A 17866-nucleotide genomic window follows, 5' to 3' on the forward strand; every position below is an offset into this window, starting at 1 on the left:
AGCGCGCTCGACTTTTCTCAATGCTTGATTCTGAATTAGAACTTTGCCAGTAAATAAATTCCAAGTTAAAAAGGGACATAACTCTGTCAAAATTATAATCAGAGTTATGGGAATTGTGTCTCCTGGTGTAGACTTTGATAGTAAATAACTATTTAGAGTTTCAAGTCAAAAGCTTTAATAGTAACAGAAGTATTTGACTTTTTAACAAAAAATTCTAAGTTAAAATGGGTCATAATTCTGTCAAAATTCAAATCAGAGTTATGGGGATTGTGCCTCCTGGTGTAGACTGTGATGGTAAATAAGTATTTTAAGTTTCAAGTCAAAAGCTTTGGTAGTAACAGAGATATTTGACTTTATCGAAATCTTTAACCAAAAATACTAAGTTAAAAAGGGGCATAATTCTGTCAAAATTCAAACCAGAGTTATGGGAATTGTGTCTCCTGGTGAAGACTTTGATTGTAAACAACCATTTTGAGTTTCAAATAAAAAGCTTTAATAGTAACAGAAATATTTGACTTTATCAAATTTAAAAAAAAAATCTAAGTTAAAAAGGGGCATAATTCTGTCAAAATTCAAATCAGAGTTATGGGGATTGTTTCTCCTGGTGTAGACTTTGATGGTAAATAAATGTTTTAAGTTTCAAGTCAATAGCTTTGATAGTAACAGAGATATTTGACTTTATCAAAAACTTTAACCAAAAGTTCTAAGTTAAAAAGGGGCATAATTCTGTCAAAGTTCAAAATAGAGTTATGGGGATTGTTTCTCCTGGTGTAGACTTTGATAGTAAATAACTATTTTAAGTTTCAAGTCAATAGCTTTGATAATAACAGAGATATTTGACTTTATCAAAAACTTTAACCAACGGCGATGCCGACGCCGGGGCGAGTGCAATAGCTCTACTTTTTCTTCAAAAAGTCGAGCTAATAATAAAGCAATTTGAATAATATAAAGTTTTATTCATTAAAAAGTACAGTGGTCAATACTGGTCGATTCAATTTTGGTCCTTGGCAAAGCGTCCTGGTCAGGCTCCATTTTGGACAATACATTTAGACTTGTCAATACTAGTTTATTCAATGCTTTTATCTTCTTACAGTAGCCTTTATTTTAAATTAATTAAAGATTTTATTACTATAAATTAACACTCATTGAAATGGACAGTACTGGTCAATTCAAATTTTGGTCCTACACAATATTCCTGATCAGTACATGTAGCGGTCAATACTGGTCAATTGAATACTTTGATTGCATTACTTATTTTAAAGATAAAGTTACCATGTTCAAGCATTGAGAATAAATAGTACAGTGAGATTATTGATCATGACAGCTAATTAGTGCCAGCAACATACCTGTTGTATATTGTAAGACATGGTGTCATTTAGGCAATGGGACAATTGCTATCAAAACACAAACCACTTCCATGAAAGGGTCCAGGTGTTCACAGCAATTTTTCATTAAATTATTTATACCGGTAAAAATAATTAGATTTATCACTTGCGAATCAAACACTTACTCCTACAGTTTATCATTTTATGAAATGCTTTCTACAAATTAAGTTCAGTTGAATTAGCAGTTTTTCCACTTTTTGTTACATTTTTGTAGAAAAATAATATATCTTTGTAATCTAATCTAACAGAAAATGTTCAATGACCAATAAAAATTCAACCAGTTGACAAACCGACCACTCCTGACCAATTTGGGAGTATTGATTAGGTTGTTTTACCTAATTAATAATGACTGCATTCACCATAATCAGCCCCAAATGCTCTTAAACAGTCATTATTTGATTGTTTATAAACTTGGCAAAATATCTTAACAGTCAGTATTGACTAATTGACCAATACTGACCAATCGACCAGTATTGACCACTTCAGGGAGTATTCACGGGGCGGTTTTAACCGGTTAAAACCGCTGGGGGCGGTTTTACCCGCCCAACGTTGATTCTACTGTTGGTCAATACAGAGCTGCACTACATGGGGTCTAGCTGATTTAGGGAGAAGTGGGGAGAATTTAGGGAGAAGTGGGAAGACTTTTCCTACCACAAGGCTGTTGAGTGATTCGAAAGGTGGCTGTAATTTTCTTGTTTCTAGATAAAGAACATTGATGTGACCATTCATTTTCTTAGTTAGATCATTTCCCATACAGTGGTTATTGTTCCATTACAAAATTCTGAAAAAAGTCGTTTTCAAAATTCAAGCCGATGCTGTAAATGTAACCCGCCGAATTTTGGACGGTTATATCTTGTATGAAGTGTTTATTATTAACACCGAGTCACCAGTACACCACCTCGGTGAATGTCAGTATCTCACTCGAATAAAACTGAAAGTAAACTGTGTAAACTAGAAATACATAATTGAAATCAATTCATCGACGGAAGTCAGTTTAACGAAGTTAATACATTACATGTCCTTCTTTTATCATAGATAGCAAATAATTGTGTACAATACTCCACGAAGTGTCAAAGATGTAACCGCAGCGCTAATTGGCTGAACACAATCAACTCTGGTGTATCGGATAATTTGATTCGCTTTCACACTTCTCTGGGAAAATCTCTCAAGTACCTGAAGTTGGCGGAGCTTAAATTATGCTATCGGCGTGTGTTTGTGTATTTCAACACCTCGTTATGACACCGTGCAAATTGTCAACAGTCCGAGTAGCAGTAATTAACGAGTGCGGAAGTCAAAGGAAATCGGGCGACTTGCATTTCGCTTTGAGAGATATATTTGAGCGAAGTTTGAAGTTCCAAAGTGCCTATTTCGCTCAAGTCGCCCACTCGCGAGAGCCCTGCATATCAATCAGTGTCTTGCAACCATAGTTAAAACAAGAAGACTCAACTGAAAAAGCCTCCTCACAGAGTCCTGTTTTCCTAGAATTGAATTTACCATATACAGCAAGTTATGTTTGGATTCTCGGTGTCTCAGAACTTTATAATATGAGTTTTGTACTGTTTGTTCAACTGTGAGAGTGCAGCGAATTGATTTATTCTTGAATTGATTTTACAATAGTTTTATTCACAGCAAGTATTGTTTGGATTCATCGTGCCCACAGCCGCAGTACGTTATAATATGATTTTTGTACTGTTTGTTCAACTGTGAGAGTGCAGCTTTAAAAGTTTTCACCATTAACTTTGAAAAATCTAGGGGGGAGACCCCCCTAACCATCCCTCTCCCCCTGCTTGATTCGCCCATGTATTTAAATGCTGTAAGGCACACATAAAACATCTATTTTTTTAGCTCTTTGAGTAATATGCAAGTATGAAAATGTACTGTCGTCTGCATGGTTTCATCAGTCGATACATGTCACCCGCAGCGTATAATACACAGTTAGGTGTCATCAATTTATATCAGATTAAGAAAACAGGCGGTAAAATGGGCACTAGGCACATGCAGCACTTGAGGAGCACAACATGGCGCAAAAGAAAAGGGGCATGGCATTGTGCCATGCTGAAAATAAAACACTAATTAGAATGGGAAATGATGTAACAATTTAAGAAATGAATGGTCACATCAATGTTTTTTTTCCATAAACTAGAAGACTATCAACTATGTGGGTACATGAACCCACTTTTCAATAAGTCGTTGGGAATGCTGATAACAAATAATAACATACATGTACCCCACCCACTCTACTAGACAGTTTATTTTGATACGAGACGAGAGATGTTTAAAACTTTTGCACAGATATTTTAACGTCACGACTCCCCTGGTGGATATTAATGTTATCTTTAATTCAACTACAAAAGCAGCTTAATTCATTTTCACCTTCATGTAAAACTATAAGTTATAAAATATATAATTTTTTACTGAATTTCGCAGACTATGGAATTTCAGCCGCCATATTGTTTACTTGACAGCAGATCCATCCGCTCGAATTTGAAAATATCAGAAATGTATCTAGTATTTCTCTTTTCTCCAATGTAATCTTGTTAATAAAAATAATTGAAAGAAATTTTACATCAATAGTTGGTATAAAAATCATTTTTCTGAAAAGTAAAGAAATTCGAATAAAATTTGCAAATATGGCGCAGCACCCTATCCAACACTCGGAGGGTAAATTTTGGCATTTTTTGTTAATATCGAGATAAATATTTGGTCACAGAAAGAAGTTCATTGTAAAAAAATAAGTTTTGAATAATTATATGCGAATGCTGTACTTTTTCTGTTTTGCCGTAGATATGTAACTGAGTCTCGATTGTTCCGTGTTTTGTGAATTGTGGGAGGGGTAAGGTGTAGGCAGCAGCACAGGCACCAGTATCGGACCTGGGACAAAAATATGTTTGTTTTCATCCTAAATGAGTTAAAAATGAAAAATATGTAGTGAAATAATTATATGAGCCCCCATCAAAATAGACATATGTCTACTGAAGGCCAGAATCTCGAGAATCGAGCCTGCGAGCAATGGGTTCACTTCCCGGGCCGTTGTGAAAAAAATTCTCTAGACAATAAAACAAACTACCTATCAATATTTCACGTGTACATTTAGCTACAAAATGAACCGACCCCCAAGCCCTCTAAGCCTTTCCCGTCATGAAATATCTATCAGAAAATGAGTGCCTATCTGTTGAAAGTTCCAGGTAGATAGAAATGTGGCACAACGGAACGGTACAAATCACGACTAAAAGATGTTTGTCAGCCTAGCAAGGTCAAATTCATTTGACATTAATAACAAGTTTTACTAAATATGCAAATTATGACCACTCACCACCGTCAGTATCATCTGCTACACCGATATTTACTTTTTTATTTTCCGTCGGTCTTTCAATTGTATTTTCCGCCATTGAAACCGATATGATAATATCAGAGTAATTTTGTGCGAAAGATGCGGTTCTGTCGGAGGTTTCACTATTGGCCAGTCAAAATCCCGTTTAAAAATACCTTATGAATTCTGTTCAATGGCGTAGCTTTCCCAATTGAAAGACCTTGGAAAAATTTGAAACGCTAATATCGCGTGTTTGAGAAGCTACTAACAATTGTGAGTGGCCCTAGTTTAATGTATTTATTTATACTATTTAGTATTTTTTATTAAATTTTTGACCCTTGTTTGGGGCAGACAAACATATTTAGTCCGTGATTTCGTACCGTTTCGTTTTGCCACATTTCTGTCCACCTGGAACTTTCAGCAGAAAGGCACTCGTTTTCTGATAGATATTCATAAATTTGGGTAGGGCTAGAGACTTGGGGTTGGTCTCATTTTGTAGCTAAAATGAACACGTGAAATGGTGATAGGTAGTTTGTTCAATTGTCAAGAATTTATTTCACAACGGCCCGGGAAGTGAACCCATTGCTCGCAGGCTCGATTCTCGAGATTCTGGCCTTCAGTAGACATATGTATATTTTGATGGGGGCTCATATTTCACTACATATTTTTCATTTTTAACTCATTTAGGATGAAAACAAACATATTTTTGTCCCAGGTCCGATAATGGTGCCTGTGGGCAGCAGGACCTTTAGTAACGGCGTTACTAATAAAGGAGAGAAAATACCAAAGTCCCTACAGGGGCTCGAATCCCAGACCTCCAGATCTGTAGGCGGACACTCGACCGTGTCGCTAAAGGGTTAACCCAACAGCAGGGCTGTTGGAAGTGGCCTAGGCTATAAACCTACTATCACTACACTTCTCCCCCTTTACCTCTCAGAGCTTACCAGCTCTCCAGAATGACACTCCATGCACACTGCATGAGTCCATCAAACACTTCTGACACCATTTAAAGTAAACCCTGGTAGAGAAAATACCAAGGTCCCTACTGGGGCTCGAACCCCGTACCTCGAGATCTGTAGGCGGACACTCAACCACGTCGCTAAAGGGTTAACCTAACAGCAAGGCTGTTGGAAGTGGCCTATATACCTACTATCACTACATGTTTATGATTAAATTAAATTCATAAATGGGTAAAAATTTTATCTTGATTGTCAAAAATAACCACGTGCTCTGAACTGTTGCATGACGTCACCAGTTTCTCACGAGAGACTGTGCGAGATGTTGCAGTTTGATACTGGTTAGTTAACCAAATGGGTTTTCACCATAATTTAATGGACGAGACCATCAGGAAATGAAAACAGTGTCCGTTAAGTTATGGTAGCCAGAACTACACTCACGTCAAACACTCAAAAGACCAAAATAGTGAAAGAAATTTCAGATGTAATTTTCATTACTGCTGACGCTTTACATGCTCTAGGTTTCAATACCGATTATGTCACGAATTGGTCATAAATTCAAATAAAACTTACATGTATCAAAAGGGATTCAGTTCCTCATTGATTGATGTAAAAATTATCAAATAATTTCCAGAATTACAAATTTTCTGGTGATTTAAACCTATAATGTACTGTACACGATTAATGTTTACCGCGACTACGCGCCAATATGCGCAAGCGATAAAACCAATAGCTTTACGTGACTGTGTACTGTGGTTTATCCTCCATTATTTTGTTAGTTATAAAAGATATTGCCAAAGAAGTTTCCATTAGTGTACACTAAAATCAGCAGAAATAACATTATAGTCAAGTACCATCAATCACTATGTTTCTCTTGTCTTCTGTTGCACTTGTTTCTTTGTCAGTGATGTTGCCTCACTTTTTATTTAAACACACTTACAATTCAAAATGCCCTTGTTTGTGTCATGCATATCTCAAAAAGTATTTGACCCAGAGTCATTGACCTCGCAGGATTGTCGTTCAGCTTGTGAAGTTATGCACCTGGTGTTATAATTTGGATTTCACCCAGCCACAACAGAGTTATGGCCAGGTAGGGTTGGCAAAAACCCGGGTTTTAAGCATATTGCCCAGCCCAGTGGGTAATACTAGGGAAACCTGGGTTTTACTGGGCAATAGTGAGCAATACTGGGCAATATGATATTTCAGGTCAAACTTCAATACATATTTCAACACTTCAGTTGACTTACAACCCATATAGTGATAGCAGTGACACCTGCATGCCTAGTGCTATAATACCTATAAAAATCTGTTGAATAGACATTGTTATGGTGATGATTGAGCAATTATTGGGCAAGATTAGGGGATTAAATTTAGAAGTGTGAAAAACTTAAATCTGGTCATTTTACTCATGAAAATCAGTTTAGATCACAATGTCATTTCTACCATATATCTTCCAGTACAACTTGTGCAAGCCCCCACCTTGAATCAGTTTAAGCAGGGTGTGACCAAACTGTACACAATGCTTAATATGATAGACCTGTTTTTAAACTGCTTTTATCTGTAAATCCTTCTTGTTTTTAACACTATCAACTGTATTCATGCTTGCAATACACATCGTGTATTACTTTTATCCTCCTATCCAATCTACTTTTAACTTCTTGTGCAGGCACGCAGCTGCACATAATACTCGCAGAGAGGAGTGCTGCAGTATAAATAGATAGATATTTTTTTCTGGGTTGGACAGAGGTAGGGCACACATTCCTCCTACCACTAAAAGTTTCTTAATGCAGCATATTTCCTGTTCTTTAAATAATATGATGTATTATTTGATAGAATTGTTTCAGCTTTGCAATGTCATTTACTTACTATCCAGTTAGAGTACCAAGAAATTTTAAACTATTGGAAGAATTAGAAGCTGGAGAAAAGGGTGCTGGAGATGGAATTATAAGTTGGGGACTTACCGATGATTCGGACAACACATTAACACATTGGCGGGGGACAATTTTAGGTCCACCTAAGGTAATTTCTATTTATAAAGTTATCAGAAGATTTACTCATAGAAAATTATCTGCAAGTACAAAATAATTCATTGAAAGGTGAGATCAAATTCAAAAAGTACTGCATGTGAATTAAAAACTCTTTAGTTACGCAGCTTAGGACATACAACTGTTAGATTACACATCTTCAGTGAGATTTCTATTTTGTATCGAATGGTGGGACCAGCACTCAGTGTGAAAGCATTTCAGATACACAATACAAACATTAACCTGTTTTTCCCAATTCAGATGCAAAAGATTTTGAAGCAACTCAGTCAGGAGATATATTCCACCACGCGAGATAGTTTTTTAGTCTAGCTGGCTCGGTCTAAAGGTATATTGCGCCACTTCAGTCTGTCTAGCTGAAGCGGAAGGTAAATTCCACCACTCATGACAGCAGTAACCCTGGAATATGTCAGTGATTATTTGGGAACAAGCAGGCAATATATATTGTTAGGGAGTACCTTTAATTTACCTTTTTATGTTAAATGAATGCAGTTGTGTAATGATTATTAACTCTAAATACAGGTTTTCATTAATCCATACACTGTGCACATTTATACCAGCTTTGTATATGTATCATTGTAACCACTAACAAACATTGTTCATGCATGTATTTTTTTTTTCTTGTTTATTTTAGACTCCATTTGAAGGCAAAATTTATTGCTTACTTATCACTTGTGGAGAGAGGTACCCAGAGGAGAGGCCTAAAATAAAGTTTGAAACTAAAATAAAAATGACCTGTGTTACAGACAAGGGAGAGGTAAAAAATTGTTTTTAAGGAGATTATCTATGGATGTCTGAAGTTCAGTGCTCATTGCACTGATAAGACATATTTGATGAAAACTGGCAAAAATTAGAATGATATGCAAATTAGAAGAAGATAATTCAGCTGTAACAAAAACAGTACTAATATTCAGTAATTTTGTAGAAAGGTTGATTTCATATGTTTAAAAACATTTTTTGCTCTGTACTTTGTGCTCAGTGTGTTAAAATTATGTATTTCACTGTAGTACCTTACTTCCTTCACCAGTCTTTTAAATTCATAGACAGATTTTGGAATTGGGGTTATGTTATCCTCAAGATGGTTCACTTTTTAGCTCACCTGAGCAATGCTCAGGTGAGTTTTTCTGATCGCTCGGCGTCTGTCGTCCGTCGTCTGTCAACATTTAGCTTGTGTATGCGATAGAGGCTGTATTTTTCAATTAATCTTCATGAATATTGGTCAGAATGATAACCTTGATGAAATCTAGGCCGAGTTCGAAAATGGGGCATCTCGGGGCAAAAACTAGGTCACTAGTCAAATCAAAGAAAAACCTTGTGTAAGCGATAGAGGCTGTATTTTTTAATTAATTTTTCAGAAATTTGGGCAGAATGGGTAACCTTTATGAAATCTAGGCCGAGTTCGAAAATGGGTCATCTCGGTCAAAAACTAGGTCACTAGGTTTAAATCAAAGAAAAACCTTGTGTATGGGATAGAGGCTGTATTTTTTTAATTGATCTCCCCGAATATTGGTCAGAATGATAACCTTGATGAAATCTAGGCCGAGTTCGAAAATGGGTCATCTCGGGTCAAACTAGGGCACTAGGTCAAATCAAAGAAAAACCCTTTTGTATGCGATAGAGGCGATTTTTCAATTATTCTTCATGAATATTGGTCAGAATGATAACCTTGATGAAATCTAGGCCGAGTTCGAAAATGGGTCACCTCCGGTCAAAAACTAGGTGACTAGGTCAAATCAAAGAAAAACCTTGTGTATGCGATAGAGGCGGTATTTTTCAATTGATCTTCATGAATTTTGGTCAGAATGATTACCTTGATGAAATTTAGACCAAGTTCTAAAATGGGTCATCTGGGTTCAAAAACTAGGTCACTAGATCAAATCAAAGAAAAAACCTTGTGTATGCAATAGAGGCTGTATTTTTCATCTGATCTTCATGAAATTTAGCCAGAATGATTACCTTGATAAAATCTAGGCCGTGTTCGAAAATGGGTCATCTGGGGTCAAAAACTAGGTCACTAGGTCAAATCGAATAAAAACGTTGTGTATGCAATAGAGGATGTATTTTTCAATTGATCTTTATGAAATTTGGTCAGAGTGATTGCCTTGATGAAATCTAGGAGTTTGAATATGGGTTATCTGTGGTCAAAAACTAGGTCACTAGGTCAAATTAAAGAAAAATCTTGTGTATGCGATAGAGATTGTTTTTTTTTTCAATTGATTTTTATGAAATTTGGTAAGGATGATTGCCTTAATAAAATCTAGGTCGAATTTGAATATGGGGCATCTGAGGTCAAAAACTAGGTCCCCTTGGTCAAATCAAAGAAAAAACTTGTGGGTTTGTGATATAGGCTGTATTTTTTTTAATTTATCTTCATGAATTTTGGTCAGAATGATTGCCTTGATAAAATCTAGGTCCCAATTTGAACATGGGGCATCTAAGGTCAAATACAGGTCATATCTAAGAAAATGCTTTTTTATCGCAAAGAGACCAATTTTTTGGTCCAATCTTAAAGAAAATTGGTCAGAATATTTTTTTTCCATGAAATCACTAGGTCAAACATGTTTTTAACACTGTTAGGTGTGTTTCTTAGTGAGCGACCTAGGGGCCCTCTTGGCCCTCTTGTATATCCAGTCCAGTTGTTTCTTGTATTTCCCCCACCCCCACAAAAACAGAACATTTCCTTGTACTTTTCCTTGCTGACTGACTGTAGTGAAAGCATTTATGAAACTGAACATTAATATTGTCCATATAAAAATATTAGACAGATCCACATTTCAGTATCCTAAAGCTGAAAGGGAGCAGAAAATTTTAAATTGTCTGCCACTCTAATAGTATTACAAGTTTGAGTTAATTGATTAGTATCATGTGGTTGAAATGATACTTGATATGACATTTACTTGGGTTGTTATGTTGCTAGACACAGGTGATTTAAATTACCTCCCTTTTAGGCTCCTAACTGCTTCAGGATGAGCTGTAAATAAAAAAGGCAGATGGTCCTTTGCCAGAGGTGGTGCTAGTTTTCTCTCTATGGCTGTACAGAAAACTTTGAAAATCTTTTCTCTGAAATTTCACAAAAATGATTCTTGTATGACCCTCTGCTGAATTCCTTAAAAGTAGGGATGGGAACGAATACTGAAATCAATATTCGAATATTCGGTTTGCCATATTCGAATATATTCGAATATTCGGCATGTTTGGAATCATCATCCGTAACGATGACCCCTGTCAATTATGCATTGCAATTTTCTTGTTAATTGGGCCATTTTTGACATGCATCACATTTACACCTGTTGCAAATTGTTAATCCGTAACGGTAGCCCCTGCCAATTATGCATTGCATTTTTCTTGTTAATTGGACATCTTTTGATATACGATAAACATACACGACAGAACAAACCGTTTTATTCTGAAAAAAATAAATAGCATGCTTATATTGCCCCAAATAAACTATACTTAATATAACTACTTTACGAATATTCGAATTTGATTTTCATATTCGAATATTCGGCCGATCTTCGAATATTCGAATATCCGAATATTCGTTCCCATCCCTACTTAAAAGCATTCTTTTTCATTAAAAACATGGCTGCTCAGGAGTAGGGTTAATTTTCTCTGTATGAAAAACTTAGAAAGTCTCCTCTCGCACTCCAGGGTACAATTTCAAAATAATTTAACAGCAGTATTCTTTGGGTGGCCCTGTACAATATTCCTTCAAGCCATATTGATTTGTTAAGAAACATGGCTGCGTTGGGGTTGGGCAAATTTTCTGAAACTGCTGGGGCAATTTGAAAACAATTCCATAGAAATGCTTCTTGGGTATATTCCTTCAAACCATTCTGTTTTCTTTAAAAAAAAAATGGCTACAGGAGGCAGGGCTAGTTTTTCCTGTTTCGCTATGTCGAGTACTTTGAAAATCTCCTCTTAAACCACTGGTTCGATTTCGAAATAATTTGACAGCAATGTTCCTTGGGTGACCCTGCTGCATTGATTTTTTAGCTCATCTGATTTTTTGAAAAAAAATGATGAGTTATTGTCATCACTTGAGCGGTTGTCGGCGTCGGCGTCTGCGTCGGCGTTGCCTGGTTAAGTTTTATGTTTAGGTCAGCTTTTCTCCTAAACTATCAAAGCTATTGCTTTGAAACTTGGAATTCTTGTTCACCATCATAAGCTGACCCTGTATAGCAAGAAACATAACTCCATCTTGCTTTTTGCAAGATTTATGGCCCCTTTTGTACTTAGGAAATATCAGATTTCTTGGTTAAGTTTTATGTTTAGGTCAACTTTTCTCCTAAACTATCAAAGCTATTGCTTTGAAACTTGGAATACTTGTTCACCATCATAAGCAGACCCTGTACATCAAGAAACATAACTCCATCTTGCTTTTTGCAAGATTTATTGCCCCTTTTGGACTTAGAAAATCAGTTTTCTTGGTTAAGTTTTATGTTTAGGTCAGCTTTTATCCTAAACTATCAAAGCTATTGCTTTAAAACTTGCAACACTTGTTCACCATCATAAGTTGACCCTGTATAGCAAGAAACATAACTCCGTCCTGCTTTTTGCAAGATTTATGGCCCCTTTTGGACTTAGAAAATATCAGATTTCTTGGTTAAGTTTTATGTTTAGGTCAACTTTTTCTCTTAAACTATCAAAGCTATTGCTTTGAAACTGGCAACACTTGTTCACAATCATAAGCTGACCCTGTACAGCAAGCAACATAACTCCATCCTGCTTTTTGCAATAATTATTGCCCCTTTTGGACTTAGAAAATCATTTTCTTGGTTGAGTATTATGTTTAAGTCAACTTTTCTCATAAACTATCAAAGCTATTGCTTTAAAACTTGCAACAGTTTTTCACCATCATAAGTGGACACTGTACATCAAGAAACATAACTCTATCCTGCTTTTTGCAAGAATGATGGCCCTTTTTAGACTTAGAAAATCATGGGTAGGACAATATTTCTATTACACAAAAAAAATCAGATGAGCGTCAGCACCCGCAAGGCGGTGCTCTTGTTTAAAAGATATAGCTGCCTAGGGATGTGACAAGTTTTCTCTATATATGGAAACTTTTAAAAATTCATGATATTGTCACACCAATGCTCCTTGGGTGGCCCTGTGCCAAATTCAAACTTATGTTTTATATTCTGTTGTAATTTAAATTTCACATTATTGTTTACAGGTAGACTATAATCTGCTAAAGGAATTGAGAGGTTGGGGTGGTGACAAGAGTTCAATAAAGCAGCTGCTCACAAGCATAAGGAAAGCCATGGAGTTAAAGGAAAATACTAAATTAAGTCAACCTCCAGAAGGCACAACATTTTCTTAGATACCTACAAAACAACCATTTATACAAACTCTAGACTGAAAAAAAAGATTGTTTCTGAAAGTTTGTCTTGTAAATTGAGACTGTCGTAATACATTTAGATAACTTTCCTGCTTTTTCATTTGCAATGTTAAAGACTGAATGTACTCTCAGAGTATGTTGTTGAAGCAATGTTATGCTGGAAGTTACACCAACTTTTAATGTATATCACTGTCTCTATGTCATTTCCAGTATATTTTCTAAAACGTACATTACATTTAAAAAAAAGAAAGGACCTTATCTTCTCACTGAGTATTCAACAGTAATAAACAGTGAGGTTTAGAATTTTGATTTTGTATGTTTATGATAATAACTGGAAAATTGTTTGCAAACTGAATGATCTGCAAGGCCATGCCATTTAGCTTGAATCACAGCAGCTCTATTAAAACCATCTTGATCAATGAATCATGGCAACTCTGTAATTTGAGGCAGTCTCTATTTTTGAATGACAGCAGCTCTATTAAAACCATCTTGATCAATGAATCATGGCACTCTGTATTGAGGCAGTCTCTATTTTTGAATCACAGCAGCTCTATTAAAACCGTCTTGATCAATGAATCATGGCAACTCTGTATTGAGGCAGTCTCTATTTTTGAATCACAGCAGCTCTATTAAAACAGTCTTGATCAATGAATCATGGCAGCTCTGTAATTTGAGGCAGTCTCTGTTTTTGAATCACAACAACTGTCAAGAGCTTTATGAAGAAAGGCAGTGGAGAAATTCTTTATCTTTGCATTCTGCTGTTCTTTTATTTTTTGTTTTTGTCATTTTCTTTATATAGTAACAGAGAAAATGTCAAAGACGTTCAAGTTCAGCTTCAAGCTAGATAACAAACACTATCAGTTAAGTGATCCAGGGCCATCGTGGCCCTTTTGTTCTGTTTCAGTTAAGTTACAGCTGTTATATTCAAGTGGAATAAGCTGGGTACATAAATTGAGTTTTGTTCTTTGTGTTATTGTTTTCATTTTCTGACATACTTTATATACTCTGTATCTGTTTTTTATGCTTTTCTTAAATTTTGCAGAGCTTTTGTTTTATTTTTTTGCCCATACTGTTTAAGTTTATTAAGAACAATTCTGCTTCACTTAATAGAAGTTATAATTAGTTGCAGATAAACATTTCAGTTTTCTTTTATGAATGGCTGTTAGCATCATTCTGTACAGTCAGATCAAGATCTGCACTGTTTGCCATTCAGTCAGTATCATTTTGGTAAGCACCCCTTTTAACAGTTAATGGCACTGTCAAAATTGGAAGATGGACAAGTTCATTATAGAAATTAGCAGGGTAAGGGTTAAAAGAATGTTTACAGTGTAATCATCATCTTTATGAGCACAAAACATTTCCATTTTGGCAAAAACAGCTGGGGGTATGAATTGGTGTTATTTGAATATTAAAGATAGGGTATATGGGAAATTTACTTCTTCTCTGGTATTAAATTTTTTGTGGACGGTTTCAATCATGAAATCCGCAAAAAGTAATCCTTCACAAGTATTAATGATTTTACTACTAATTATTCATCATCTTCAAAGACTGTGTGATCAGATAGTTATAGACTGTAAACTTTTTTGCTCTTTTATGAACTGAGGAAGTGGACCTGTAAAGACACGTGGCAAATTTCAGTTTTGTATTTTGTAAGTTGTGTAGGCATTAAATGCATTTATGTCTGAAAATTGTGTAATTGCTTAAAGAAGGTACATAATCAGTGGGAAATTGGCAATTGCAGTGTGTCCTTACAGATCCCCTACCTTAACTGAGTTTTAGAGGCAGACCATTGCAAAAAATTTATGTAAGCATTCTGTTGTTTTCTCTGATTGTGTTTTAATAAATATGAAAAAAGATCAGAGCAGTATTAAATCACCATAAAGTTACCACCTATCAAGATCAGCCATGATGAAATATTACTGATTAACAAGATTTCAAATTTAAATAAGATTCTTTAATCCTTTGTATGAAAGTTTTATATATTGTTTGTTGACATTTTCTGTGTATCCGGCAAGCTACATAGTTAATTCCATATTATTATGTTGAAGCAACAATTTGACAATGTGTGGGACACTGTCCACCAAATATTGAAGGGTGAAGGACTTCCTACTCTCAGTAGTTCTTTGTGTCTTCTTGAGAATGTCTAGCATGATGATTTGAGCAGAGGCATGTCTCCACTTTTGGTTCATGTGGACAGGTTGTTTGTTTCAGAATATGTTGGAAATCCATTAACTCAGTTTTATTAACCGCTATTCTCGAGTAAAAATGTTTTTTTTGGTAACATTAACAGTTTCAGGTTAATTTGTTTCCCTCATTTATATTTTATTAATTTTTTTGTATCAGTCTGAATCAAGCTGAAGCATTAGTTGTTATGAAAGCCTTTTATGTTTCATTTATATTTGATTTTTATGCTAATGATAGCATAGGTTAATAAAATATTCCTGCTGTAACTGTTACAATATGATTGAAGTGAACTGTAATCATGTTCATTTGCCTTAATGTTTAAAAACAAGCCTTGGGCCTCTATGGCTGACTAATTAAAGTAAATGATTCTCCTCAGCACTATGGATTAGAAAAGCAAACTATGTAGAATTGTCTCATTTAAGGAAGTCATGCAGATGGCTGCCGGAGGTCAGTAGTTTTACTCAGTTGACCGTCTTAAGCTAAAATTATGTCCGACAAGCACCTTGGGTCTTCCTCCACTGTTCAAGGCTTGAAAGTCTCCAAACCTCAAATTGTATCGATGTTGCTTAAAATATGAACAAAAATAGATATGAATGCAGTGTTTCCAAGTTTTCATCCATACTATATAAATTTGGTAAATAGGTGATTGCAAGTCTGTATCACCAAGAATTTCTATCCATATTACATGTATTACGATGATCTAAATTCACTTCTTTGGTTTTTCTGTTATATATATTATAAATGGTAAACAAACCCATGTAACTATGGAAGTATTTTAATATTTTTCAGGAACTTTTTCTATTGTATCACTTCTGTATTATTTTTATTGTCAGTATACCTTCACTGTAAGTGTATGATGAATTGTTTAGAAATGCAAAAATGTATATCAGAAAATGTGATATACCGCCTGATTATAAGACGTGATTTGACAATAAATGTGTAAAACTTTGTTAGATGTTTGTTGGACGATTTTTAGTGCCAGTCAGACTTTACTTCACAAGTATGATTATTTCACTGCTTGTCAGTTATCACTGTGTCCCTTAATGGGGGCAGCTGTATTGAAATTTTAGCACACCAGAGCACAGAGTGCTGTGGTTAGCATGATTGTTGGATGTGAGTTGTCTGTCAGTTACCAACAATTTCTTTAAAAGACCATATCCTAAACCACCAAGTCAGTTTCAACCAACCTTTGCAGGAACGTTCCTTGGATGGTCCCCTTTCAGATTCTTTCATATCTAGATCATCCAGGCAACATTCTGGTTGCCACGGTTATACAGAAAACTTAAACTTCTACAGACTCGATTTGATGAAGGTCCATCAAGCAGTTTAAAGTGGCATTATGCGCATCTTACTGCACAGTGTGTTTTTGGTAAATGTTCTACAAAAGCAGTTTTCGGTTGCTGTGCATTTAAATGTCGAATAAATACTAATTGATTTGATCGAATCTTTAAATTTCTCTTGTTCTCATCACAAATGAGTAACAGACTTAAACAATCATGTATCTGGTCAGTCTTGTTTCTGCAGATATGATAACCATGTAGTGATTTCTTACCAACTGTATCAGAAAGTAGTTAGCTGAGCCATTGCCACCTATCATACCAGTTGTCACCTTGTCTAAACAAACAACTTTTAATTAGATGTCCATTACATTGTACTTGGTCATAAAATTACGTGCATGACGTTATGAGAGACCAGAGAAATTTGCTTAACTCCCATAAAAACTATTACATTCATCTCACCAGTTTTCTTCAAATTCTGTAGAAGAGCTTCAACTTGAAAAAAATAATGTTCGAATAAAAGTTGTCATGCCCGTAATCACCATCTAGCAAACCTTGTTAGAAATTTGCAAGATGGGTAAATAGCTAATTTTTACAATCCGAGTAAAAAGACAAAGAAATAGAACAAAACTCCTTAACATTTTTTCTTTGGCATGTCCAGGACATGTGAATGCTCAATGCGTACAGGCTAGAAACCAGAAGCCTTACAGAATCATGTGTTTTTAGTTAGTGTTGTATTAGAAAATCATTTGACAAACTAAACTTAAACTCCTACTTCACCTGAAAAAAAACTAGAGCTATCACTAAAGGTGATGAATGTACCCCCCCCCCCCCCCCCCCCCCCCCGCATGCACTGACACAGTACATTGCAATTTGACGCACACAAGATTGCATAATTATGTGGACTGTATGTATATAGACTGTATGTATACAGTATAGTAACAAAAAACAAAGTCCCATAACTATGCAGAATATTTATCTAAAAGAATGTAACATGCACCATGCACAACTAGGGTTGGTACTGATCACTTGTGTGAAGTTTCATTAAATTGTGTGTAAGCGTTTGGTAGATTAGGCACGCACAAGATTGCATATGCAGACTGTATGTACATAGTATGTTAACAAGAAACAAAGTCCCAGAACTCTGCAAATTTTGTCGATGAAAGAATCTAACATGCCCCATGCACAACTACTGTTGTTACTGATCATTTGTGTGAAGTTTAATTCAAAATTACTTGGCACAAATGTTCCCCATGATGAGACGACGTGTCATGCGCAACACCCAGAACCCCAGCTTAAAGGTCAAGGTCACACTTGGAGGTCAAAGGTCAATAGGGTTTTTTCTTCTTCATGCATGGAGGGATTTTG

At 35.6% G+C, this 17866-nt stretch overlaps 2 protein-coding genes across 2 annotated transcripts in view; one reads left to right on the plus strand and one right to left on the minus strand.

Annotated features, from left to right (window-relative positions):
• LOC123549646 (uncharacterized) overlaps nucleotides 1–3831 on the minus strand; it is a 63188-nt gene extending 59357 nt beyond the window's left edge. The window contains exon 1 of the mRNA XM_053546672.1: nucleotides 3759–3831. Within this exon, the coding sequence (XP_053402647.1) occupies nucleotides 3759–3764 (6 nt within the window). The 5' untranslated portion in view covers nucleotides 3765–3831. The remainder of the gene's footprint in view (nucleotides 1–3758) is intronic.
• Nucleotides 3832–3888: 57 nt separating this feature from the next.
• Nucleotides 3889–16170, plus strand: LOC123549647 (ubiquitin-conjugating enzyme E2 variant 1-like). The gene is made up of 4 exons (XM_045337904.2): nucleotides 3889–4046; nucleotides 7525–7670; nucleotides 8328–8450; nucleotides 12873–16170. The coding sequence occupies exons 1-4, from the start codon at nucleotides 4016–4018 to the stop codon at nucleotides 13017–13019; spliced, it is 447 nt and encodes a 148-aa protein (XP_045193839.1). The 5' UTR covers nucleotides 3889–4015; the 3' UTR covers nucleotides 13020–16170.
• The last annotated feature ends 1696 nt before the right edge of the window (nucleotides 16171–17866 follow it).

Source organism: Mercenaria mercenaria, chromosome 6 (assembly GCF_021730395.1).
Source record: "Mercenaria mercenaria strain notata chromosome 6, MADL_Memer_1, whole genome shotgun sequence".
Classification (NCBI taxonomy): domain Eukaryota; kingdom Metazoa; phylum Mollusca; class Bivalvia; order Venerida; family Veneridae; genus Mercenaria; species Mercenaria mercenaria.